At 41.9% G+C, this 26,928-nt stretch overlaps 1 protein-coding gene across 3 annotated transcripts in view; it reads right to left on the bottom strand.

Moving 5' to 3' along the window:
* The window catches only part of spag9a (sperm associated antigen 9a), a 58,972-nt gene that overhangs the window by 24,238 nt on the left and 7,806 nt on the right, over nucleotides 1-26,928 (bottom strand). For 2 of the 3 annotated variants that reach the window (XM_080446843.1, XM_080446844.1), the window contains exons 3-18: nucleotides 25,165-25,235; nucleotides 23,630-23,718; nucleotides 22,591-22,741; nucleotides 20,192-20,278; nucleotides 17,890-18,025; nucleotides 15,884-15,977; nucleotides 14,594-14,715; nucleotides 10,799-10,856; nucleotides 9,014-9,166; nucleotides 6,862-6,913; nucleotides 6,040-6,170; nucleotides 5,351-5,407; nucleotides 2,861-3,028; nucleotides 2,209-2,338; nucleotides 1,453-1,542; nucleotides 1,214-1,321 (exon numbers count right to left, since the gene is read on the bottom strand). In XM_080446843.1, the coding sequence (XP_080302969.1) occupies nucleotides 1,214-1,321; nucleotides 1,453-1,542; nucleotides 2,209-2,338; nucleotides 2,861-3,028; nucleotides 5,351-5,407; nucleotides 6,040-6,170; nucleotides 6,862-6,913; nucleotides 9,014-9,166; nucleotides 10,799-10,856; nucleotides 14,594-14,715; nucleotides 15,884-15,977; nucleotides 17,890-18,025; nucleotides 20,192-20,278; nucleotides 22,591-22,741; nucleotides 23,630-23,718; nucleotides 25,165-25,235 (1,697 nt within the window). The remainder of the gene's footprint in view (nucleotides 1-1,213; nucleotides 1,322-1,452; nucleotides 1,543-2,208; nucleotides 2,339-2,860; nucleotides 3,029-5,350; nucleotides 5,408-6,039; nucleotides 6,171-6,861; nucleotides 6,914-9,013; nucleotides 9,167-10,798; nucleotides 10,857-14,593; nucleotides 14,716-15,883; nucleotides 15,978-17,889; nucleotides 18,026-20,191; nucleotides 20,279-22,590; nucleotides 22,742-23,629; nucleotides 23,719-25,164; nucleotides 25,236-26,928) is intronic. The other variant, XM_080446845.1, reaches the window with a different exon arrangement.

Here is a 26,928-nt window from a genome sequence, read left to right as displayed (position 1 = left end):
TGTGGAGTGAATGTGTGTGTGTGTCACGCACGCACACGCGCGCGCACACACACACACACACACACACACACACACACACACACACACACACACACACACACACACACACACACACACACACACACACACACACACACACACACACACACACACACACACACACTCTCTCTCTGCAGGCAACCTCTGCAGGCAACCTTCAATCTGCCTGCATTGACTGAGTGGAGCACACGTGGATGTTTTTTTCTGTGCGCGACAGATTTCAGCATTTTTTTCTCTCCATCGTTTGGCCGTGTGCGCCCGTTACCTAAAAGTAACAAGTACTTTTCAGCCTTCCTTGAAATGTACTTGAGTAAAAGTAAAATATTTGTCTTGGAAATGTACTTGAGTAAGAGTAATAAGTATCAAAGAAATCTAATACTCAAGTAAAGTGCAGATCCTCAGAATATGTACTTAAGTACAGTACTCAAGTAAATGTACTCCGTTACTGTCCACCTCTGGTCCTTGGCAGTGAATGAGTTGATAATATGCATTAAAGACGAGGAACGCACAGTGTTCAACGTCCCTGGGTGTCAGTATAGGGATGCGAGGAATGTTGTGTCAAAAAAATGTGAAAATCGGTTCTAAATCTATGAACAACACTCAACAGTTATAGACACCACAGCATGTGGGTAAGCTCAAACAAGGGCCGGACGTGAACTGCACTGTGACTGGATGCACTTTCAAAGTTCAGTAAATTTCTGACAGCTATACATATTACACGCCAAAGTGGAAAATGTAGGTGGTAAGCGCCGCAAAAGGCAGTGACATTAGAGGGCAGCACCGCTCTCCATAGGAAAACAATACACTGGCACCACCAGTCCGGGGCACATTGTGTGTTTACTGCCTTACTGTGAGCCGTGATTAAGGTTCTATATTAATCACTGAACTCCCAACTTCATTAATGTATATTTGGCTTAAATATGTATCACAGATGCAGGCCATGACAACATGCAATACACTCTATCCAGTGCAATTCCAATTCCCCTAAATGTGGGCTTATGCTCACTGAGGCCAAGGGCTGGAGGTTGATTCTCGTGCATGCAGCAGAATTCATGCGAATGAGGAGCCGACCCATCGGCGCAGGGTGTACGTTCTGTCAGAGACGTTTTTAAGGGGATCGCTGCAGACGAGTACCACGCGGGGCACGCACACACAGACGCACGCACACACGCACCTTGCTGTCTTGCTCCAGTTGGTCCAGACTGCTCAGCGAGCCCTTCCTCTGCTTGAAGGTGTCAGATACCTTCCCTCCAGACAGGTTGACGCCTGCAGCACACCACAGCTGGACAACAGAAATAAGAAAAGTTATTCACAGACTGACATCCAATCATTTGGTTTAACAAGGATTTTATACAAGGAAAAAGAAAAGAAGAAACATTTGACACGTGTTGCCAAAGCACAATTACAATCTACCTTCATAGAAGCATCTTTCTGGTCCAGAGGTCGAAGATAAACTGGTACAGGCAAGTTCATTTTGTTCTCTGGCTGAACCCCGTTTGCCACCTGTCAGGGTGCAACCAACACAAAGCCACAGAGAACATCCATTTGAATTTGAATGTGCTGGCAGATTAGCAGAGCGACTCTACGCTCTGTGCCACTCGAGCAAGCAGGAAACAACATTACCCGAGTGACATTACTCTGAGCATTTTCTCACACTTTCCGTCAGCTCGATCTAGAGACACAAAACACTTAAACCAACTAACCCTACCGTCCCTTTACTGGGCATGTCATAATAATTAACCCATTAAAACCGGGAACGATTCTGTGTAACCACTTAAACCATTATTTTATACTTTGACTATTCAAAAATAGCAGATATACGAGCTTGTATATCTGCAATTTTTGAGAAATCGTGAAAATGTGTGCAAATCTTTGTATGTATATATTTTTAAAGAAAACCTTTTTAACTCAAATCTTTGCTTCTGGGGGTCCCAGGAACAACATATTTTCAGATGGTGGTCCGCGGCCAAATACATATCATTTTGGGGGTCCTTGACATGAAAAAGTTTGAGAACCACTGTTATAGAAACATACGTTTTTCAGAGAACCGTTAGGATTTAGAATACATTTTGTAGAATCGAAACCTCAGGCCTTAATGGGTTTAAATGTTTTGGCAAAATTAGCAGATCTACCAGCTTGCAGATCGGATATTTGCACCTGGCCTCCCACCTTAGATTTACTGGGCAGGCTCCAGCCGTGCGCGGTGACCCGTCCATCCTCCTTCTGCATGTGAGCTTTGACCTGTCTGTACTGTGCCCTCTTCTGCTCTTTGCGGGAGGGTGAGCTGCATGGGTCCATTCTGGGGAAGACGGAGAAATGAGATCGGTTAGCCCAGTGATTCTCAACACGTGGGCTGTGAGGATATTGCAAAAACTTTAAACGCAATTTTTTTAAATGATAATATAACATGAATATAAAACAATAATAATGTAGGAAAATAAACGTCAATAGTATTTTTTCTTTAAAACCTTGAATGAAGTTTTCATTGTGATACTGATAAACAAGAACTTAAAGTGAAAAAATCGTGACCCCAAGAATCTGAATCGAATCGAATCGTGAGATAGCAGACGATTCACAGCCCTAAGATCTGCTATTTTCAAAATATTTTTTGACTTTTTATACATTTGAAAACTTGCATAATGAGTACTTTCTACTTTTGGCACTTTAAGTGATTTCTTGATACCAATACTTTTGTACTTTTACTCAAGTCAATTTTGAATTCCGGACTTTTACTCGTAACAGAGTACTTCTACATAGCAGTATTGATACTTTTACTTAAGTAAAAAGAGTACTTTTTCCCACCACTGAGCAGTATACTCACTCCTCATTGAGGAAGTCGAAGGTCTTGGACTTCTCGGTAGGGAACTGGGAGAAGGTGCTGCTCCTCTTCACCAGGCTGCCCGGGGCGTTGTACTTCACGTTGGACTGGGCCTCCGCCTTCTTTAGAGCAGGGGGGGTGGAGGTGGAGGAGCTAAACAGTCTGCTGAAGCTACAGGAGTCCAGGCCCAGGGAATGACAGAGGGAGACAGCCAATAGCGGCGCAGAGAAACGGGAAAATTACAATTAACACTAGGTGTTTAGCAGACGCTCTTATGCTAGAGCGACTTACAACAAGCAAGGTAACAGTGTTGCCAGATGTACGATAATTATCGTATTTGTACGATCATTTTACCCTCTGTATGATCAATAATTCCCAAAATGCCCAAATATACGATAATTTCACCATATCACAAAAAAGTGTGTGAATTTACTAAATTCCCTGGCTGCTGATTCGGGATCTGTTAGTAAATCTGACCCTAGAACTGTACTTCGGTCACGTCTTTCCAGTCCAGTTTAAGGCTTTTATTTGTGTACGGTTCATGAACTTGTCTGCTTCTACAGAGCATATGTGTTTTTGTCGCGTCGGAGTCTTAAACAAGGTGTTTCTTACAGTACATACGCAACTTTTTGCGAAATTACATATTTACACCTGTGATTTATCTTTTTTGGCTGTGTACGATAGTTTTCTTTCAAATACGATAAGGTTAAGCCTCTGGTACGATAATTTAACATTTCCCATCTGGCAACACTGCAAGGTAAACACATGCATAGAATGCAGAGAGACAGGGTAGTGCCTCAAGACACCAAGAACCTAGCATCTGTCTAAAACAATATACTGTCAAAATAACAATTTGTACATTGAAATTTAAAGGATACCAGGTAAACAATGGACCTGGCATCTGTTTAAATAACATGCCATCTAAATGTCATTCTTAATGTTGTGGTCAAGAAAACAAACTTAAATAACATGCTATCTAAATTTCATTCTTAACATTGTGGTCAAGAAAACAAACTCAAGTAATAAAAACATGAGAACGAATGACCAAGATATGACTGCATGGTAGCCACATCTTGGTCAATCGCTAGCATCAATGGAGGCAGAAGATGGCAGGAAGGCGTTACAGGGAGAGTGAAGTGCTAGGGGGGGTGAGGTGGAGTCTGAAGAAGTGCTTTTTCAGATCGGATGGCGGAAAATTGGGAGTGAGTCTGGACAGAGGGGGAGAGCAAGGAGGGAGTCACCCAACGGATCAGAAAACCAAGGCTCACCCCACTGCCACCACCAATCACAGTGCAATAGTGTTAGGCATGCAGGGAGCCTGGGGCAGGGGATCTCAACTTAAAAATATATATATATATTTCAAGGACCCCCAGTTTAACCCATTAAGACCTGAGGCCGATTCTGAAAATGTTTTCTAAATCTGGGACCCCCAGAGGCAAAGATTTGAGTTACTGTTCGCTAAATGTTCGCTTAAAAAAAAATATATATATATATATATATATATAGTGTGTGTGTGTGTTTGTGTGTGTGTGTGTGTGTGTGTGTGTGTGTGTGTGTGTGTGTGTGTGTGTGTGTGTGTGTGTGTGTGTGTGTGTGTGTGTGTGTGTGTGTGTGTGTGTGTGTGTGTGTGTGTGTGTGTGTGCGTTATCATTTTCTTCACGTTTGTGAGTGGAGTGAGTATAGGACATCGTCAAAGACAACCATGCAGACCAGGGGAGACAGGCCAGGGAAATCCAAGGACTCAGATCCGGACTTGGGGGTCCACTTGTCAGATGTTCTGATTAATACGAACGCTACGGATCACTGTACCGTACCCGGATACGGTGCGGTGATCCGCGCCACCGGTGCGCTTGGAAGAAGTTGTCTAGGGAGTATGGTTCATGTGTACTCGGGTATGGTACGCATTACTGTAAGTGTGGATCTCAACAGAGAAGCTGACTGATTTATAATTATATGTCATTATATCATGTTATATCATATCATGCCTATCAAAGACCGTCAGCGTTCAATGATTTGGTTTGAAGTGTACTCGGGTACGGAAAAACATTACTAATGTGAAAGCTGACCAGTGGGGGAGAGGAGATCGTCCTCGGCCCCGGTTAGAAGCAACCGTACCAAATGTGAAACCAGAGTCAATGTCTGCGTTTGTTTTTTAACAGCGATTGACGCATGGAGGGAAAACATCAAGGAGAAGGACAGATCCAGGTTATCCATGATAGAGGAAGTGATGGGGGGTGTCAGGGGAAAATACAGACTGAGATTACCTAATGCTGCCAATTCAATAGCACATCCCCGAGAACAAACAGAAAAGGAAATGTGAGGAGTTTTTTTAATCATGTTTCTTAAGAGGGAATTTAACAGCAGCTCATTTGGAATGGGTGTATATGGTAAAAGAAGCATATTTCAGAAAGAAACAAAAAGTAGAGGAAGAAATCCAGTGAGACAAATACTATTGGTTCCAGCTTTTTTATAAATTAATTTGAGGGGACTTACAACTGCCAGATGCTGGATTTTTTCTTCTCTGTGAGAGCAGGGTTCTCCCGAGAGGCCCTGGGAAGAGAAAACAAGGTTATATCATTACATTATATTATAATGACTGTGCATTTCAAGACTTTCTCTTGTAGACTGCTTCTAGAAGTCAGGGAACAGACAGCATGCCATCTGCAGAATGCTGTCCTACATTTCAGACAACAGTTTACATAGGGGGAAAGTACAGTATATATACAAAACGGACAATTGTAGCCCAGGGACTGTAATGTTTAATTTTCTCACCCTCTCTTTAACCATTCCTTCAAACCTTGTTAAGTTGATGCATAAGGTTATAAATGGCTGTGTTTAGGCATTAGGTTAGGGATGGTTAAATGTTGTGTAAGTGTGCAGTTAAAATGGTTGTGTTCAGGAAATAGTTCAAACAGAAATAATTAACCCATTACGATCTGAGGCCGATTCTACAAATGCCTTCTAAACCAGTAGTTCTTTCAAGATTTTTCAAAAATAGCAAATGTACAAGCTCGCAGCGCAGCACGAAGTGACGCGCTTTGAGCCTGTACATCTTTCAAAGCTTATAGAAAATGGCTACTGGTACCACTTCAGGAGCGACAACCAAAGTTTCATTAATCTAATCTAATCTAATCAATTAATCAAACAATCAATCAATCTGCTCCATCCATCCATCTCATCACCTGATCATCTCTGTCCATCGTACGGCCTCTTGGAGCTCCATCAGTCTCTCCTTGTACTGGTTCCTCTCCATCAGAACACGGGCCATCTCCACCCTGGTGAAACGCTTCCTCTGGGCAGTGGGCACGTCACTCTGCAGCACGCACACACACACGCACACGTGCACGCGCACAGACACGAGGGAAAAAAGCGGTACAAGTACAGTTGAGTGATGAGTCACAAGCAGAGTACGTCGTTAAGAACAAAGGGTGTTGCTGTCATGTCAGGCTATTATTCCCTCTCTATTGCAATCATTAGCCAAATTAATATTTGTGATTATTTCCTCTGATGACGATGCTTTAGAAAGCATGTCTGTTACACTATCTGCATATTTTAAAATCAGTTGGATTGCTTTCATCAGTCAAAGTCCAACTCAATGATGATCACTGTTGTAAGTTTGGTAATGTTGGACCTACAGTATATACAGTAACAGTATACATCATTACAATTGCATACTTATATTATTTGGATTTAAGAAAATTGTTTTTATGTCCACTTACTGTGATTGACAACTACAACTAACAAGTAGTGTAACTGATTATTGTGTAGTAATAGAGTTTTAGTGACTTGCCCAGCAATGGTTACAAATTATGACAGACCTGATGCTAGAAAATGAATGGTATGATTACCAACTACAGGTGTGTGTGTGTGTGTGTGTGTGTGTGTGTGTGTGTGTGTGTGTGTGTGTGTGTGTGTGTGTGTGTGTGTGTGTGTGTGTGTGTGTGTGTGTGTGCAGGCGCGCATTGGGTGAGTCAAACTCAGTTTAAATCATAAAAAACACTCACATCTTCATCATCTTTAGATTTCTGCTTCACTTCCTCCATCTCCACTCGAACTCTGGAAAAGATCACGCATTTACTGTACATCCATGTTCATACTTTCAGCGCAGCGAAAAGCCACAAAGCACAGAGGATATCCAACTTATCCCCCTGTTATTTTCATGCACATCTGTACACACACGCTAACCTTCTGTATCATAGTTACCATCAGCCTGCAGACTACTCTACAGAAGGTTGACTATTCAGAGTCAACCTTCTGCCTAGAGATGGTGTCAACATTCTATTGTTGCTGGAGATGAGTAACACTCATCAACACCCGGTCAGCTGTTTACACTAGCACATTTAACAACGACACAGGGCATGCACAATTTATATGGCAGTTATAGACAATTGGAATGGAATACAATTTGTGTGAGTTTTCGACAAAAGTTGTACGAGAAAAGACACACACACACACACACACACACACACACACACACACACACACACACACACACACACACACACACACACACACACACACACACACACACACACACACACACACACACACACACACACACACACAGACGAATGGACAGGAGCAAAAACATATTCTCCGGCCTTCGGTTGTCTGGTCTGGCAGAGACAATAATAATAATCAGTGGTGGAAAATAACTAACTAACTAACTAACTTAACATTTACTTAAGTACTGTACTTAAGTACAATTTTGAGGTATTTTTACTTTATTTGACTATTTCCAATTTCCAAAACTTTTACTCAGGCATGCAAACAGCCCCGAGGTGAAAAAGGTGACAACATGTTGTTTTCTTTCGGGTCAGGTGTCACACAATTGCCCTATTTGGGTTCAAAAAGGTGACTGTAGCTGAAAAGTGACACTTTTGCATGTCTGTTTACTTCTACTCCACTACATCTCGGATCCAAATATTGTACTTTTACTCCACTACATTTATTTGAAATCTCTAGTTACTAGTTACTTTGTAGATTTTGATTATTATTACAAAACATACATTAACCACTTCAGCCCTATATACATTTCGGCCATTTGAAAATAGCCAATCTACAAGCACATTGTGAGCTTGTAGATCGGCTATTTTCAAAAGATTTTTATACATTTGAAAACTTGAAACGGGACATTCTGCACAATGAGTACTTTTACTTTTGGTACTTTAAGTACATTTTGATGCCAATACGTTTGTACTTTTACTCAAATCAATTTTGAATTCCGGACTTTTACTTGTAACTATTATTTCTACATTGCAGTATTGATACTTTTACTTAAGTAAAAAATGAACTTTTTCCACCACTGACAGTGAGTTCACAGAGGTTTGGAATGTTCAGCACAGCTGTGGTTATTGTTTACAGATGATTATGATTATGCATGCACTTCATGGTATCACAACACCTCCAAGGCCTTAAAAACAAGGCTCCAAACATCCCAAAACAAACTAGTAAGGCTACTTCTTGGCCTCAATTACAAAACCCATCTAACCCCTGCTCATTTTGCTAGGATTGGATGGCTTAGGGTTGAGGACAGAGTACAGCAACTTGCTATAGGCCTGGTCTTCAAGATACACCACAACATTGGGATCCCCCTGTATTTGTCTAAATACTTCCTAAACGTTAATGAAGTACACGATCATAACACCAGAGGCAGCTCCACAAATCATGTGCAACCCAGATTTGGCTCAACAAAGGGAATGAACTCGTTCTCATGCTATTCATCGAAAATGTGGAATGCCCTACCAAAAGGAGTAAAGGAGTGTAAAACCCTACTCACTTTCAAAACTGCCCTAAAGATACACCTTCAGGAGGCTGCAATTCGAAAATGGCCCCTGTCTAAGTCTTAACCTACCCCCCCTACCCCCCCCCCCTTTTCTTTTTCTTCTTTTGTACATGTTTTTTCACTCTTCATACCAGTAACCTGTAAGCTGATTGTATGACATTCTGTATAGTAGCGTGTATATCTGTCTGTCTCTTATATGTCATCATGATTTGTGTGCATGGGGTTCTCATCTTAAACAAGCTTAGTGCTTAATGAGTCTCCCAGTTTAGTAGACCTTGTATTGTGAATTTGTACTTCCATGTACTGATGTTCTCATGTCTTACTAAATAAAGTACATCAATCAATCAAAGACTGAGAGCGTCTATACTGACTTCTTGAGTTCCTCCTCCAGCTCTCTGTTCTTGTCCTCCAGCTTGGACCTGGCCTGCAGCAAGGCCTCCATCTCTCCATGTATCACCTCCTTCTCACATGCCAGCTCGTCCACCCGCGCGATCAGGTCATTCTTCACCACGTTCAGAGCATTCCTATGGAAAGGAAGGGATAGAAAAGGTTTTGTGTCGGCTTGTTTAGACCTGAGGCCCATTCTAGAAATGTCTTCTAAATTCTAACAGTTTTCTGAAAAATGTTATGTTGCTATATCAGTGGTGCTCAAACCTTTTCATGTCAAGGACCCCCAAACTTATATGTACTTGGAAGAAGCTTGCGACACATTTTGTTTCACAGCCTACTTCCATCTAAGACTCCGGTAGCAGAATCGATGCCAGACGGCGTTTAACTTTTTCAAGCTACTTGGCAGGTGATTGGATGATCCCGCCCCTTGCAGCCGCTGATTGGTTCGTACACGCAGCGACCGGGCAGCTGTACTCCCTGAGAGATCCCAGATCAGGGTGTATTGTGAAACTCAATACCGCCCTCATCTGGCTGAGTCAGGTTACCGCGGACACCCATCTCAAAATATATTGTTCCATGGACCCCCAGAAGCAAAGATTTGAATTAAACATGTTTGCTTTAAAAATATACATATATTCAATTCATTTGCACACATTTTCAAGATTTTTCAAAAATAGCAGATCTACAAGCTCATAGCGCGTCACATCAAAAAGTTTGAGAACCACTGACATAAATAACACAACAGGCCCAGAAGGAAGTGGTCTCAGACAACTTCCTTCTGTTAGTGGATGGTGGCAGGATGGTTGCTTGTTGCAATCTCTGTTGGGACGACCAAATTCTAAAACTTCTGTCACTGAGTACTAGAGATGGGACAATAATCCTTATTATCTTTTATCACAGTAAAAAACGCTCACATTAATCATATCGCAGAGATTTTTTTTTTTTTTATCCCACGATTTTGTAACCCTATTTTTTACACCCAGTGACAATTGTCTATGTAATCCTGGGCACTACCTTCCCTCTGCCAAACTAGGGAGGCCAGGGCCGAGCTCATGCCTCCTTCAATGACCTTCTTGTCACCTGACAGGTGAGAGTTTTCGCTGGTTGGACGTAGCGCGTGGAAGGAACACGTTATTCCAACCAGTTGGCTGGCCAGGGGGAGGCAGTATAGTAACCAGGATTACTGCATGTTTTTGTGAGGGTACCTACCCTAGGGAACACGGGGAGAACATGCAAACTCCGCACAGAGAGGCGCTTTTGCCAACCCCACCTAGGGTATGGGCACTGATGACGCGGAGGAGAGAACACGCCCCCAGCGCCCACAGCGTCCCCTGCGGGAATCGAACCCAGGACCTTCTAGCTGTGAGGCGACAGCGCTACCGACTGCCACCGTGCCCCTATATCGCAGAGATTTTAATTAATCGTGAAATTGTCCGTCATACACCGGACCTGAGTTGGCACTGTACTTTTTTTCCGTGTACACCAAATCTTCGCAATCGCTATTTTTAGCTAATTTCCCCCCCAGAATATGGATGCTGGGGTGCAGGTGGTTAACAAAAGTGTCATTTTAAGAGTTATAATTGCAATTATTTTGGGTACAATAATCGTGACATGAAATGTTCATATCGTCCCTTCCCTACTGAGTAGTATTGTGCTTTGTGGGACAATTATTGTTTCACTTATTTCCTTTTTCAAGTATGAAATGAAATAGCATACACTACTAAATACACTGATGGGGAAGGGATTCAGAATAGTTTACCACTTACTTTGTCTCCAGCAGTTGCGTGTTTTCCTGAATTAGATTCTCAACTTCACGGCCCATACCTGAACACAAAACATTATAGTATTGGGATTGTATTGAAGGAAAAATAATCATTTATCTCACAACAATCAGCTAGAGGAGTGACTATAATTCATTCACACATTGAACCAAACTAAAACTCACAATATAAAAGACACAACATGGGATGTGAAATATCGTCTAGATAGATATTTTTTTTAGGGTTCACAATAAAGGAGCTATCAACTGTACAGGTACAGATACAGAACCAAACACAACACTAAAACAACACGAGACACGGTCACAAGACTGGACTGGAGAAGGATGGAGAGAGCGGGTGAGGTCTTACCAAGCAAACTAAGGTCTGAGAAAACCATGCAATCCAAGTCAAGCACGGAGAGAGAGAGAGAGAGCGAGAGAGAGAGAGATGGAGAGTGTGAGACAGAGGAATATGGATAAACTGATGGAGGAGCCAGAGCTAGACGTTTAGCCGTTGACTCCATAAGCAATGAGGAAGAGATGCTGTTGGGTCTATAGAGACAACAGTCAGTAGGAAAACAGATAAACAAACAAAACCATAGGCAAAATATTAAATCTGTCCCAAGGAAAAAAGAGTTAGGATTACTTTATGCCTCCTTGTTAAAAATCCAAATATAAAGCCGTTATAAAAACTCCATTCATGCACCTGTTTAACTTTGCCTCAACATTAGCACTACTGTGAGCTTGGAGGATGGAGCATGTGTCAAAAGAAGAAGGCAGCTGAAAAGCTTTAAGCTGTGCAGCATTTAAACCCATTAAGACCTGGAACGCACCGGTGTCACTTCTTGATTTGAGCTAAAAAGCATTACTTTACACTTTGGCTATTCAAAAATAGCAGATATACAAGCTCATAACGCGGCACCGAGTGCCGCGCTACGAGCTTGTAGATCTGCTGTTTTTGAAAGATCGTGAAAATGTGTGCAAATCTTTGAATATATATTATATAGTTTTAAAGCGAAAATGTTTAACTCAAATCTTTGCTTCTGGGGGGTCCCTGGAACAAAACATTTTGAGATGGGGGTCGGCGGCCAAATACATATCATTTTGGGGATCCTTGACATGAAAAAGTTTAAGAACCGCTGATATAGAAACATACGTTTTTTCAGAAAACTGTTGGGATTTAGAAGACATTTGTAGAATCGGCTTCAGGTCTCAATGGGTTAAACTGATAGCCAACCGCTATCAAGCGGAACACAGAAAGAAGCTAGCTGCAGAGATGAGAGGATAAATGTGAGAAAGAAAGAGAGGGGGGGGGGAGAGTAGAGGCTGAAGGGAACTTAAAGGAGAAACATTTTTGTTTAAGGCGAGGTTGGAGGTCATACACACCAGAATACTCCACTGGGATTATGGACAAAAGCCACAGGATGACACACAGGAGAAAGAGAGATGGGGGTTAGCAGCAGCAATGGTAGAAGGCTAACATTCTGTATTAACATCAGAGCTAGCCAAACGTATAAGTGCTGCTGTGGCACCTAACAGCGGCTGGTAGCATTGCAGGAACTGGTGCTCGAAGCAGCAAATTCAGCTTGTTAACTGTTATTTAAAAGAGTAGTTCACCCAAAAAATTACTTATTTTTTATTAATTGTACACCCCACGAAGCACTTGAATTCATGATTTATTTATTTTTTTGTCGCATTCCTAAGCCATTAATTTGATGACCAGCGGAGTCAGGAGTGAACTACTCCTTTTTAAGACTCACCAAAAATCCTTGGTTATTTGTTTTATTTATTTTTAAACAAGTTAAATGATTAGTTTAGATGTAAAAGCCTTTGTTTCATTCAAGCATACAAGGAATTATAAAGGTAAAAGTATAGTCATTTTGATTGTTGACCATTAAATCCTGTTGGAAAGGTGGTTAGCTATTGTTTGCCTGATTGGTATAACATAACCACAGGGAAACAGGCCTACATTTTACATTATGAAAGCATTCAGCAGGATGGGTGATTGATCAGGTGTGGTTCAACTCAAACTGCAATTGCTATTTTACGCAAAAACCATAAAGAAAGGAGATGTCGACAACATTAATGTTATTCGTGTCAGTGTGCTTCACTGCTTGCGTCACCCAGATTTATTTCGGTCAAAAACTTAAATCAATGTACTTGAGTAAGAGTACATAAGTATTGGTATCAAAATGTACTTAAAGTACCAAAAGTTAAAAGTACTTGTTATGCAGAAGGTCCCATTTCACAAGTTTTCAAATGTGTAAAATGTATACTATACAAATCCTTTGAAAATAGCCGATCTACAAGCTCACAAGTTAAGTTGTGAGATCGGCTATTTTTAAATAGCCAAAGTTTAAATAGGGCTGAAGTGGTTAATGTATGTTTTGTAATAATAATCAAAATCAACAAATTAACTAGTAACTAAAGTTTTCAAATAATTGTAGTCTAGTAAAAGTACAATATTTGCCTCTGACATGTAGTAAAAGTATTGCAAATTGGAAATACTCCAGTAAAGTTAAAGTACCTCAAAATTTTACTTGAGTACATGTACATTCCATCACTGGATATTAAGGGTGTCACGATACTCGATACGCATCGAAATCGAACCGAAAATGGCGTTCGATACAGTGTATCGAAATCAAAAGCCGTATCGCGATTCAAGGGTTAATTTTAAAAAAATACTCGGGTCTCCCGCGCATGCGCACATCCGATTGCACGTCCGGGTGAAGCCATGCTCGAGCCGCTGTTGTGTTTTTCCGTGCATCGCGCATGCGTGCTTACGAAGGGGGAGGAAAAAAAAGACGACAGGACAAACCCACACACACCACAGAGGAGTTTGGAGGAGACAGAGAGAGAGACCGCTGTAGCGTTGCGTCTGTACTTTACATTTCACCATGGCCACTGCTGAAGCCAGCGATGGTAATGATGATACACAAACGGAAGAATTGGAAAACCCTCCCGCTTCCTTTAAGTCAAAAGTCTGGCAATATTTTGGCTTCCCAGTGAATTATGAGGGTACCCGACGCGTTGTTGACAAAACGGCTACCGTTTGTCGATTATGCTCCACATTGATAGTTTCTCCATCTTCTCTTTTTCCCCTCTACACCTATACCTCTCGGCCAAAAATAGCCGATCTACAAGCTCTTGTAGATCTGCTATTTTTGGCTAAAGTTCCCCTCAGAAAAGGGATGGGGTTAAGGTAAAAAAAAAAAAACCTGTTGAAGACCCCTGGCTTAGCTTATTATTCACATTTCTTGTTTGGTAAAGCTCTTACCTGTTCAAAAAATGTGAACATACTTTAAGATGTTTAAGAACATGTAGCCAAATAACAGTTGTCTTTGGATCCTTTTTTCTTGAATGTTCAACTTTGTATTTAGATTTTATTTAGTTATAGAGCTTCACAAGAATGTTGTTGTTAACTCATCTTAAAGAAGAATCTGAAAATGACAGTTGTTGTAAGGGCATAAAACCCTTTTTGTTATTCTCATTTGATATTATTCAAATAAAAGGGACTTATTGAGAAACATGTGTTTTTCTTTACAAATCAAGACAATAGCCTAAATTAATAATCATATAGCCCTCAAAGCTGAAAAAAAGGACGCTTAAAAAATATATCGTATCGAAAATCGAATCGAATCGTGACCTTAAAATCGAAAGTCGAATCGAATCGTGGATTAGGCGTATCGTGACACCCCTACTGGATATAAGAAGACCTCCTAAGCATTCATTCCGTCACAGTGTGGTGTGGTCATGTTGACAGGACCATCGTGGCTGTGTTCTGTAACTTGTGTAAACTCACCCAGCAGGTCAGCTCCTTCATCCACGTCCCCGATGAGCCCTGTGCCTGCAGATGACAGCTCCTCAAACAGGGAGTCTGTGTTGCGGTCAAATGCCATGTTCTCAATGCCTATGGTGGGAGTGCTGGAGGAATAATAACGATTTGAGATCAGTTCTTCACTGCACATGGCTTTGTTTTAACTTTAACCCATTAAGACCTGGTGTGGTGACGGTGTATGTTTATTTTGGTCAAATGGAAATTGTATGATAGCCTCAAACCCCCACCCCCAGCCAGATAATACAACAAGGAAATTAAACGATCAACTCATACACTGCACCCCCCATTACAAAATGAAATATCGGGACAAGGACATTAAGCAATTAAGTCATGTATACACACCCCCATTGGACATTGCAACGAGGAAATTAAACCATTAAATCACGCACCAAACACCCCTCATTGATCATCGCAACAAAGGAAATTAAACAATCAACTCTGTAACATGTTTTCTAACCAAGAAACAGAGCATAAATGTGTACTCTAGGTGCACTCTATGTACAACTTTGCTGTTTGGGACCACTGCAGACAATTGCAGATAGACACTCTCACTTTCAGTACTATGCATATACGTGCATAGATGATCAACTAACCTAAGATATAACTTTCACATGCTTAGTTAGTTAGCCATTAAACCTTTCACATCTGCTTGTGGCTAGGCGCGGTGAATGTCTCCCCACATTCTTCACCACGCCAAACCCACGAAACCCAAGAATAAACCAATTCAACCAAATAACCAATGGGAGTCCCTACCCCCACCCCATAGGTTTCAGTGTCAATTTTGACAGCAAATTTGATTTACTTAAGTCTTTTGAATCAAAATTAATGTAGTTTTAGTCATATTTTAGATATTTTTTAGACTAAATATCAAAAGATCTTAGTCGACTAAATCTACAGTTGATTTTGTCAACAAAAATGTATTTTGGCAGGCCTTGATGGCGTCGTAATGCCTGATTTTACACTTGGTTGCACTCTGAAAAAAGCCGATCTACAAGCTCACAACGTGTCGCAGCGCGACCCGTTGTGAACTTGTAGATCCGACTTTTAGTTCTACTGGATCTCTTCTCCACTCGTCCCTCACTAACATTTTAGTCTAGTTTTTATTTGTTGACGAAATTGTCAACATATTTAGTCTTAGTTTTAGTCATCATAGCTTAGTTTTTATTTAGTTTTCGTCAGTGAAAAAAGGTAGTCGACGATTTTTTTTTTCCCGTCATAGTTTTAGTCGACAAAATGAACACTGGTTTGCACTACCTGGATGCCTTGTATCCACTGAGACCCATGTCCAGCTCCGGGGTCGACTCGATGATATCCTGCACATCGGAGCTTTCCTCCTTCTCAGGCAAACCTACACACAGGAAATACCACAACAACCGTGAGATGATAGGACAAGTGACCGAGTGAACTTTTGTTGAACTATTTGATTTTCACTCTGATGATCCGACAATTACTACACAGGCAAATCCCCAGTGTTCACTCATCCATGTGAAAAACAGAGAGTGTACTAAATGTAAAGAAATGCACCCCTACAGGTCCATTTGTTCACTCTCCAGAGTTACAGGTGCAATAGAGTACATTCAGCCACTAGATGTCACACTTACAACAACTCTTTTGCATTATTTCCCTGATTCATATCAAGCAATCTTTGCAATCTTGTAGTTTGTAACATTGTAATGCAATGGCTGCCTCAATTGATCTATTTAGGGAAAGAAAGTACCTTACCCAACAAAAACAGAAGCACACAAGGATAATGGTGGCCGCAAGCTTATGCAGGTAAACAACATTCTGGTCCCGGTAAAATTATCAAAATGATTCTTTCACAATCATACTTTTTGGGGAAGGAAAGCAATACCATTATTCGACCCCTTTTTAAAAGCCCTGTAGTGAAAATGTATTTTCTGTTTATTAAAGAGCTGGAGAGACGCAGAGACCGCTGTTACTGAGCAAACACTCTATAGCTATGATTACTATCACAATATAGAGCTTTAACCTTTTAACAAAAAAACTTTTTGTTTTAACCAAAAATATCAGTTACCCTACCTTTAAAATATATTTATGAACAAAAATCTCAAAACTCATTTTTTCTGGCATCTGCCACTTGAATTAAGGTGACTTGATTGCTTGACATCAAGAAGGGCCTGTCGGCTCCCTTCACGGCTTCTATAGCAGACAAACCCGCAATGCTATGCTTTGTTTTCAAGACTGTTGCGCGCAAACGTCAGTACCGTAGCATTACAAAATTATACAAAAATGTGCGAGGCAAAGTTCCCGAAAACCTACCGCTTCCAAACAGAATGGGAGGAAGACTATTCTTTCCACACTATTTCCCATTCAAAGTGCATTTGTCTTATATGTAATGTCCCCCCGCCAGGTAAAATGTTGTCAGTAATGGGATAATAATTTCACACTGATTGTTTTGGGTGGGTAGATCTTGTTGAGCTTAAAAACGACTCACAGAAATGTGTGTGGGGAGGAATCAATTTAGCCTGTAAACCCTCCCTCCGGAAATCTAATTTCTATTTGATTCCTGGAGTGAGTCTGGCCTGATCCGCCTTTCTGCAATATTGGCTGTGTACGCCAAACGGACGAGCCTATCAGCGTCGTCGCTCATTGTTCTGTGATTGACAGCTTACGTTGGCCAATCAGGTGGCGAGTTCGAGTGAGCCCAAAACACGAACGGCAGCCATCTTTTTCTTGTCCGCTATATTCTCCGCTATTTTTTTACTTCAAAAAGCTCTCTAACTTCTATTTTGAGGCACGGAATTTACTTATAAGATATCGTTTGGATAGAATTTAGTTGTTTAACTTCATATATGTGGTCAATTAATCATGACAAAGCCTATTTAAAAATAAAAATTTAGAGAACCGGTAGGGGCGGGCAGTGACACCCATGTATCCGAATAAGGCAACCCATTTTGGGCATGGCTGTCTCAAAAGTCCCGTTGCGTCACATTAAGACTGGTGAACTGCTGATTGGCTGAAGGGGAAAAATTATCATTGGCTGAAGGGGTTGTCAGTCAACGGTATTACTCCCGCCCAACTCCAGCACAGCCAATATTGCAGAAAGGCGGATCAGGCCAGACTCACTCCAGGAATCAAATAGAAATGAGATTTCCGGAGGGAGGGTTTACCAGGCTAGAATCAATTGGCATAACAACTAAATTGGGGGAGGAAAAAAAAGGGTAAAAAGCAAATAAATATGACCTTCAACACCTCAGAGTTTTACTGTGTGGCTGTCAGACATCAGGTGTTTGACTTACCCACAGAGATGGAGCGGGTCCCGGGGGCAGCCTGCACCTCCATGCTCTTACTGCCCCCCTCCTCCCTCTCCATGTCCGAGGCCGCGGCGGACATGGGCGTGACTGATTTAGAGCCGCTGAAGTCAGATAGCTCATCCTGAAACGGCAAGGGGCTGATCAGACAGGTTTAATTTCTTTTTTTTCCAAGGCTGACACTAACTTTTCCCCACAAAGGAACCACAGCCACATTTTGAACATAAAAACAAAGACATGTAAGCACGCATTGGGACACCAGGGTGCACAAGACAAAGGAACCACAACACAAGACAGTATTCACCTTATTCCTGCCCACTGTGGGCCTGGCCATGCCCACTGTGGGCGTGGCCAGTTAGGGGAGTAGGGGAGCTGGGGGGGACTCCCTTTTTCTTTGGTGTTTAGCCTTGTTTGCGTCTACTCTAAACCCTAACATTTAACTTCACTAAAACTATGCCTAAAGCTAACCCTAACCCTAACGTCACAAACACTATGCCTAACCCTAACCTAAACCCTAACCATAACCTCACAGAAATTATGCCTAAACCTAACCTGAAAACCCTGTCCACCTGGGCGAAACACCAAAGAAAGAGACTCTTCTGGAGCTTGGGAGCTTTGGGAGTTTCCCGTTTATCAGTGTTGCCATGTCTGCTTATAATAAGCAATTTAGGGCTTTGTTTAAGTGTAGTTTCTTAATTGGGCTTGCTTTCCAATGTGTTTTAAACCAGTGGTTCCCAATTTTTTTCATGTCAAGGACCCCCAGATTAATATGTATTTGTCCGCAGAGTCACAGACCCCAATCCGAAAATATGTGGTGCCAGGGACCCCCATACAAGATTTTTTTTGTTAAAATGTTTCAAAAATATTCAAAATATTTTCCCAATATTTTTTTAAAATAGCAGATCTACAAGCTCGCAACGTGTCGTGATGTCACACATTGTGAGCTTGTTGATCTGCTATTTTCAAATATCCGATGTAAAGTGGTGAAACTGAGCCTAGTTGCTTCTTTTGGCTTGTTTTCATAGACCTGGCCGCTTGTTTCTTTTGAAAAATCTGTTAACACAGTGATTACCTGCATTACACCTGCAGTAGCCTACTAGGGAGGACGTGAACAGATATTGAATGAAGAAGCACACAGAGAAAAACTCAATGGTGCTGTCCTGTAAGAGGCAATGGCGGTGCCCTGGAGAAATCCAGGAATAAGGTGAATAGCCCAGAATGGGAGCTTGGCAGGCTGAACATTGGAGCTCATAAAGCATATAGGCACTAAATGACACTAAACACACACTACAATAGATACAACACAACACAGTATCACTGTACAGTGTACACATAACAGAAGAGAGTCCAATTTCTACAACATCACTCATTGCAGAATCACCACTAGTGGAAGAATACGCCTAAAGATTTTTCTTCCGGGATAAAGTTATATCCTGGAGGAACGTAGTTAAATGAAACACCAATATTTCTAGACAGCTAAGCTATGGAACATTGTTGCTCAGAAATTGGAATTAGGAAAAGGGTAAGAATAAACACGTAGAAAAACACATAAGCACCAAACAGACTGGAAGACGGAACAAGGAATGCACAGACACAGACAGAAGTCCACAGAATCCACAGATAAACCTAGAAACATAATCCATGAATACAGTGGGGGGCGCCATTCTATCGCTGACACGCCACAACAAACACACCACGGATCCACACAAGACTTAAAAGAACAGAAATAAGAATGGAAATAGCAAAGACATGGCCTAGTGCCTAACACAGAGATAAACCACTACTCTCCAAAACAACTAATGATGAAAGAAAGAAAGAATGTTGAGACATGTTAATATGATCCTGAATATAATTAGCTGTGAAGCTAAAATATAAGCGTGAGAGGCCAAATTATGACATAAAGCACGTGAATTAGAAACTACCATGCAATTTCACCAACATGAAAACAGCCAGATGCAACCAGCCCATTTGCAACTTCATTACTAATAGTTAGCATGTATGTGCACCGCTCAAAGTGGCACAACATTCTTTCCCGTATGCCTGAATTTGGAAAGCTCTGACTTGGTCCAAATGCAGAGCGTGGTTGCATGTAGCTCTGGTGGGTGGTGAACTACAGAGGGAGACCGGATGCACAAAGGCTGAGGTGATGCTGTTGAAAAGATGAAAAGCGGCGTCACGGAGGACACTACTGCAAGCCCACAGACACACACAAACACTGCGCTGCTTGTGGCACCGTGCAAGCAAACGGTGCTGTCGGTATACTTCTGCCGGTCAGCATTCATCCATCTACCTTGCAGTCCTCTGCCAGTGAATTCCCCCAAGCAGTGTCCTGGGTACTCTTACCCTCCCTTTTCTTTGGAGGATTGTCCGAGTCCAACTGCTTGGGAGGGGGGAGGGGGGACAGTTTTACAATGAGGAACAATGTCTGCGGTAGCAATTCAGCAGCGGTGCATGAAGCAGATGTGTCTCTCTGTAAATCGATATAAGATTGGTCTGCGTGCGTACAGTAAATGTTTAAGTGCTTGTGTATGAGTGCATTGCTTGCTGGCTGAAAGTCAGAACGGTTAGTCATTATTGTGTCTTTGCCAAACCGTAGCGTGGACAGCACGTTACACTCAGGGGGACCCAAATGAGATTTGAACAGTCTTTGTTGTGGGATATCTATGTATGTCATCCATTTGCAAAACAATATTTGAACTAAAGGCTGTCTAGTGGAAGTGAAAGCCCATTCTTAGGCCATGTTCACACTGAGATTTGCCGCATGGCAAAACAACGGACACAGGTCTGCGTTGTCGTTCTGTGTTCTGCTGTGGTTGAGCAGATGGACCTGTTGTTTTTTATTAATAACAATCTCACTGGCTATCACAAAACGTTGCTGGATGGTGTTGCCATATCATCGCTGTCGGGTGTGAACCTAATAATGTCCAAAACTGTTACTTTGCAGGATTCAAATTCAAAAATAGCAGATCTACAAGCTCAAAGTGTGTTGCAATCCGCTACGCTTTGAGCTTGTAGATGGGATATGTTTGCGACTTTGTGTGATACTGTAGCATGACAAAGTAGGGCATTCATTTACGAAAACATTTAAAAAGTTGAAATATGGAGATAAGAGGTTTCTGCCCGACAGCAACGATATAATGTGTTGAACTAGTAGTCACAGTTGCGTTGTTTCACCGTGTTGCTCTGCAGCAACCTCTTCCGCTCCAGCAATGGACAAGGCTTAGTGAACTACGTGGAAAAAGGTTGTTTTCTGCATAGCGAGCAAGTCTCAGTGTGAACTTCGTATGAAGCTTTGAATGAAGCAATTTGCAATGATTTCGGATGAATAAATCTTCCAGTGTCCAAAGCAATGAAGGAATGATTTATGCTGACATCATGACACCAGGAACATCACTAACCAGTACTTGTGCAGTTACACAGTGCGAGAGAACGCTGGCCCACCCATTAATAGGTATTTTACTGTATGTCACAGGGACGCCATTCGAAAGCATTCAAAAGGCCACGGCTCAACAAAGAACGTCCTGTAGTGCTTATTACGTAACGGCCAATCACGTTCCAGCTGTGCTCTTTCTCCGTCAGTGACTGGCTGCGAGACATGCAGTGGCACAGCTCCCATGGTGCACTGCGCCCTGCCCGGAGCTCATGTCCCAGTTTGAAGAAAGACGCAATGGGATGAAATACCGCCGTCTCCCTATAGGTCTCAATGGCTTGTTCCTATCACTGCTTAGGACAGCACATGGCAAAACCATCTTTAGAGGTGATAACCAACACAATGTTTTTAAGTACATGCATTGTGTACAAACTTCTGTATGTATGTCTGCACTGTACGTATGCACCGTATGTATGGTGGGGGGAGTTTAAAACATAACCTCTGGTAATTCCAGCTAAATAGAAATCCCCAGAGAAGCATATCATGACATAAAACTGAAGTAACAGAGCTGCAGGCCTAATTAGCATTTAATTTCCCTGATTAAAAACAACATGTGTGTGAGAGAGAGAGAGAGAGAGAGAGAGAGAGAGAGAGAGAGAGAGAGAGAGAGAGAGAGAGAGAGAGAGAGAGAGAGAGAGACATAGGGTGTGTGAACACAGAGGTTGCCTTGTTAAATCACTACTAAAACACACATCTCTACGCTCAGTCCTTATCAAAGGCTCTCTATTTTTCTTGGAACCAAGGACATCCTCCTCTGCCCGGGTCGCTCCGCAGAAGGACTCCAGCTACCCAGCTGGGGACTGGGATTACACTCCAGCCATCTGTATTTATCTTGATATGTACATTCGTCTTCATTTCAGTTTCATGCGTACCTATTACACACGTGCTCTGCAAAGAGTACCGGTAGTTACATTTTGCACTGTTGGTAGTGTTGGCAGTAAAATCCTGAGTGTTGATTTAACTCTGAGAGTGTATTTAATTACTCAACATGTTTGTTTGTATCGTGACTGAGGAAAATAGCGTGGACCGAAACGTTGCTACTTAATACATAACTTCATGTACCTTGTAAGCTGGCAGTGTGCGGGTCATTTTTTATTGTTGATGTTTGTCCACGCACCTGCTTTTAGACTTTTGATGTAGATGTGCGAACACTTTTTTTTTTACTAACTCTGAGAGTGTACGAATGCAACCAAATGAATGGAGCCACTACTGTGTGTCCATGTTTGGACAAGGAGCAGCGGGCACCGTCGTCCACCCACCTTGAGGCTGGCGTTGGAGCGAGGCTGCGCAGCGTCTGAGAACCTCCAGCCCTCCGTGCTCGGCGTCTCCGCCCTGGCCTGGGGGTCGGGGACTAGCACGGAGCCCCCTCCTGATGAGGGGAAGATACCAAGGGAAAGGGGGCGCTCTTTCCTGGAGAGAAAGGAAGGATGACCGGATAATGGTTATTCATGATGGTGGTGATCAAAGAAAACAAAAAGAACATTCTGAAGTTACGCTCGTTCGAGCAGCTGGTTGAAAAGACCAGAATGAATGTATGAGGCATTGCGTTAGTTCATGCAGGGCACGGGAGTCATATACGCCTCAGCTGTAATCAGCTGTCAGTCTGCTGATCAGTGGTGGAAAGTAACTAAGTACATTTACTTAATAAGTGCTGTACTTAAGTAATATTTTGAGGAATTTGTACTATACTTGAGGATTTTCAATTTCCAATACTTCTACTTCTACTCCACTACATCTCAGAGGCAAATATTGTACTTTACCACCCGTTGCCTCCACCTTATAGTTCAGAGTCTTGCATTACTCAAACGTTTAAACTGAATGTTGAACTGAAATTCATTTGTGCACGGCTCTAAAGTAAACTGGAATGCAATGTTTGCATGGCTCTAAACTGATTCAATGTTCTATGGCTTTAATGTTAAAATGCATTCAAGTTTGCATTACTCAAGTTAATCTGATTAAATGTCTTGCTATGAGCCTGCTCTTGTATACCTGGGGGTTTTGCATAGCGTTCCCTGATTTTGCTTAGCACGCTGCTGAGCAAAAACCACTTAATCCCCAGCCTCTTTTGTCCGGCGCTGAGGACCGTCAGAAAATAAACGTTTTCACATTTGAAAGTACATTTTTGTCCCCCCACATTCAACGGATATTCGAGATTCAAATATTTCTTGCCAAGAACTAATGGCGTACATAAACAGACGTTTGCTCCTTGCTCTCGTCACTAGTGCCACCTGCCCGTGGAGATGCACTTCCTTCTGGGGAAGTGTTTCTAAAACATGAGGTCATAGGGCGTGGTCCCACCTGATTCGACCCAGTGTCCCCGATTCTGAGCTCTCATTCAGTTGCTGTATTTTGATCCTTTCCACGTGCTCCATGTAGTTATGGATCATCTGTGGAGAACAAAACAGGACAATGTTCAATTCAATGGCTGTTATTCTTTTATAGTCAAAATAGTCAGCTTTTCCAATATTTCTGATGGGTCTGGCATAGTTTCTCTCATCCCTTAGATCAATGGTTCTCAAACTTTTTCATGTCAAGGACCCCCAAGCTACGCCCAAATATGGAGTGTGTTGCCTAACCTCGATCAGTGTCGAGATGGCATCAGGTGCAAACAAATCACTCAGCTCCATATGGAACTCTAGAACGAATACATGAAAGGTGGGCACTAGGGAAATCTGGGTACCATTCTTTTGCGAAGACTGGGCACCAGGGAAAAGTGAGCACTTTGGGTGAGAAGAGTGGAGTATATGTGGAGTTTAGGCTGACCAAATATGGCACCGGCCGGCCGGCAGACCCCGACAACAGAAGGGCAACATACAGTAGGGTCCGAACTCTAGATGTGAGGGCCGCGTAGCGGCACAAACCTCTACCCTTTAAGACCTGGAACGCATCTGTGTCACTTTAGATTTCCTTGGCTATTCAAAAATAGCAGATATACAAGCTCATAGCGCGGCACCGAGTGCCGCGCTATGAGCTTGTAGATCTGCTATTTTTGAAAAATCTTGAAAAATAAATGTTTAGATTTTTTTCAAAAAACTGTTAGGATTTGAAAACAGAAGAAAAATGGTAGTGTGTGCGCTCCACCTGCACACATGTTTGTGCCCCGGATTAGAACGTCATCTGGCATTTCGCCCTGATGAAGACCTGTGGTCAAAACATGTTGTTGTTTTTATAAAGGCTGTTTTCTTCCTCTTACCACTGTGTGCCCGGATCCTCTGTTTGATTCAGTAGCACCTCCGATATTTTTAACTCCTTTTCGCCAAGTTTGTTTCTTCTGTGAGCACCTTGTTGTATTGTTTTCTCTGTTTTCATCTGGCAGACATTGTCCCTAAGCCTATCCATATTACATGCAATTGTATAGGGCTTCTTTGAGGTCGAATACTGGACTAATTGTTCAGACACCCGTTCTCAGTGTGTCCTACTCAAAACGCTTGAAGGTAGCATATTTAAGACTAGCAATAAGTATTTTTGTCATTATACAGTGGCTTCCTTTCTTCCTATCCTACATATAATTAAGGAAAGTCTGCCTCAAATCTTTTTTTATTTAATTTGATAATGTGCCCATCCCCAGCTGATCTCCTGTTGACCGCTACAAACTTGCTCTCCCAAAGTTTAACTAAGAATAAAGGCTACTGTGTATAACCCAAAGTCTGCAAATACTTTCAGTGAGCGCATCCCGTATGGACTAGTTATGGTTTATTGGTAAAAAATCAACAAAGGTAATAACTTTGCAAGAAAGACAACCCACCGAATTTGAAAATAAATAGTTTTTCACATTCCTATTAAAGCTTTTTATTGCATCTTTTGCTTTGTTTCCACCTCCCCCTCCCCCTCACCTCTGTGTGTCGTTGATGGAGGGAGTTGAATTCTTTCTTGAGCTCTGCCTCTCGCTCTTCCAACCTGCCAACTGAGAGACAACACAATGTTCACTCACACACACATACACAAGGGTATTCAGTTGCTTATTATCAGACGTGCTATGTTTTTATTATGCTACTGATGCCTGATGTTGAGTGGCCTAAATGACCTGGAGGCTCGATAGTACACATAGCATTGCCGAACGTGGCTGCACTTTTCGTGTGTGTGTGTGTGTGTGTGTGTGTGTGTGTGTGTGTGTGTGTGTGTGTGTGTGTGTGTGTGTGTGTGTGTGTGTGTGTGTGTGATAATTAAAAACATCTATTAAAAATATGTACGATACATCACTAAACAGATTATTCCATTATTTTCTATCTATCAATTGAGTGATTATTCAATTAATCGTTTAAGCCCTAATTTTGTGTGTGTGCGTGTGTCAATGCATTGCGAGCGTGTATGACTCCTCCTGCATAACTTCACTCTACAAGCAGGCGACTGGGAGCACAAAGATGGGGTAATCTCCCTCAAATAATTTTGAATGGGGGCCGATTTAGGAGGTGACAACAACGCCTAATCCCGTATTAGTATGTCAGGTTTAGACTAAGCCAGGCGGACAGCTGCTGCAACACACACACAACTACACAGCATGGATGTATCAATTACAGCAGCGAAGGCCTGTTCATGCTGTCTGCTGATGTCATCCCTGTGTCTGTGTCTGTACTTAAATACTACCGAGTCATTTTATTACACAGCCATGACTCGTCACAATTCAGTTGGACATAATGAACTAAATAAAGCGGGGAAAGGCAATGAAAATGTACTTTGAAAATGAAAACTTTCCAATTTGGCTATCCTTCCTACTGTATGTCAGTGGTTCTCAAAGTGGGGTCCGGGGACCCCCAGGGGTCCTTGGGGGGGTGCCAGAGAATCCCCAGCAAAATTAGTTAATAAAGCGTCACAATCATTTTAACCCTTTTATCCATATTTTATACTTTGGCTTTTAAAAAATAGCAGATATACAAGCTCATAGCGCGGCACCGAGTGCCGCGCTATGAGCTTGTAGATCTGATATTTTTGAAAAGTCTTGAACATTTTTGCAAATCTTTGAATAAACATTTTTTAAAGCGAACATTTTTAACTCAAATCTTTGCTTCTGGGGGTCCCTGGAACAAAATATTTTGAGATGGGGGTCCGCGGCCAAATACATATCATTTTGGGGGTATTTGACATGAAAAAGTTTGAGATCCACTGCTGTATGTGATCTGAGCAAAGAGCCCATTAATGGATATTTCTCATTAGACAGATGATTGTAGCTATGTTCTGAGTACTGCCATAGCCGTCATTAAAGACCATGTCCAAAATGTTGCCTGGCAGGCTGCTAATTACATAATGAAGACCGCTTCAACTATGGCCATCTCCATTTCAATAGTACTACTAGCCTGCAACTCAGCTTGCATCTGCAGCATTGATCCAGGAGTAGATTAATAAATGTCAGGGCTTTAAAGGAGCTGTAAGTGGTATTTTGTTCTACAGCAATGATTACTATCAGAATATAGAGCTATTTAACACAGATTTTAACAGACATATCACTTACCACACCTGTGAGTGCTCTGTATAGTAATACACTGGTAGCTCAGTGTATTCCTATACAGCGCACACCGACATAGTACACACTTAAGACTTTGATAAAAGAAATCTATATATAATACAATTAGCTGAAGCCATCTGTGGGTCTCAACCTGTGG

This window comes from Gymnoscopelus braueri, assembly GCF_963280865.1.
Source record: "Gymnoscopelus braueri genome assembly, chromosome: 13".
Classification (NCBI taxonomy): Eukaryota; Metazoa; Chordata; class Actinopteri; order Myctophiformes; family Myctophidae; genus Gymnoscopelus; species Gymnoscopelus braueri.
Note: the sequence above shows the minus strand (reverse complement) of the source record. Positions and strands in the feature narration are given on the sequence as shown.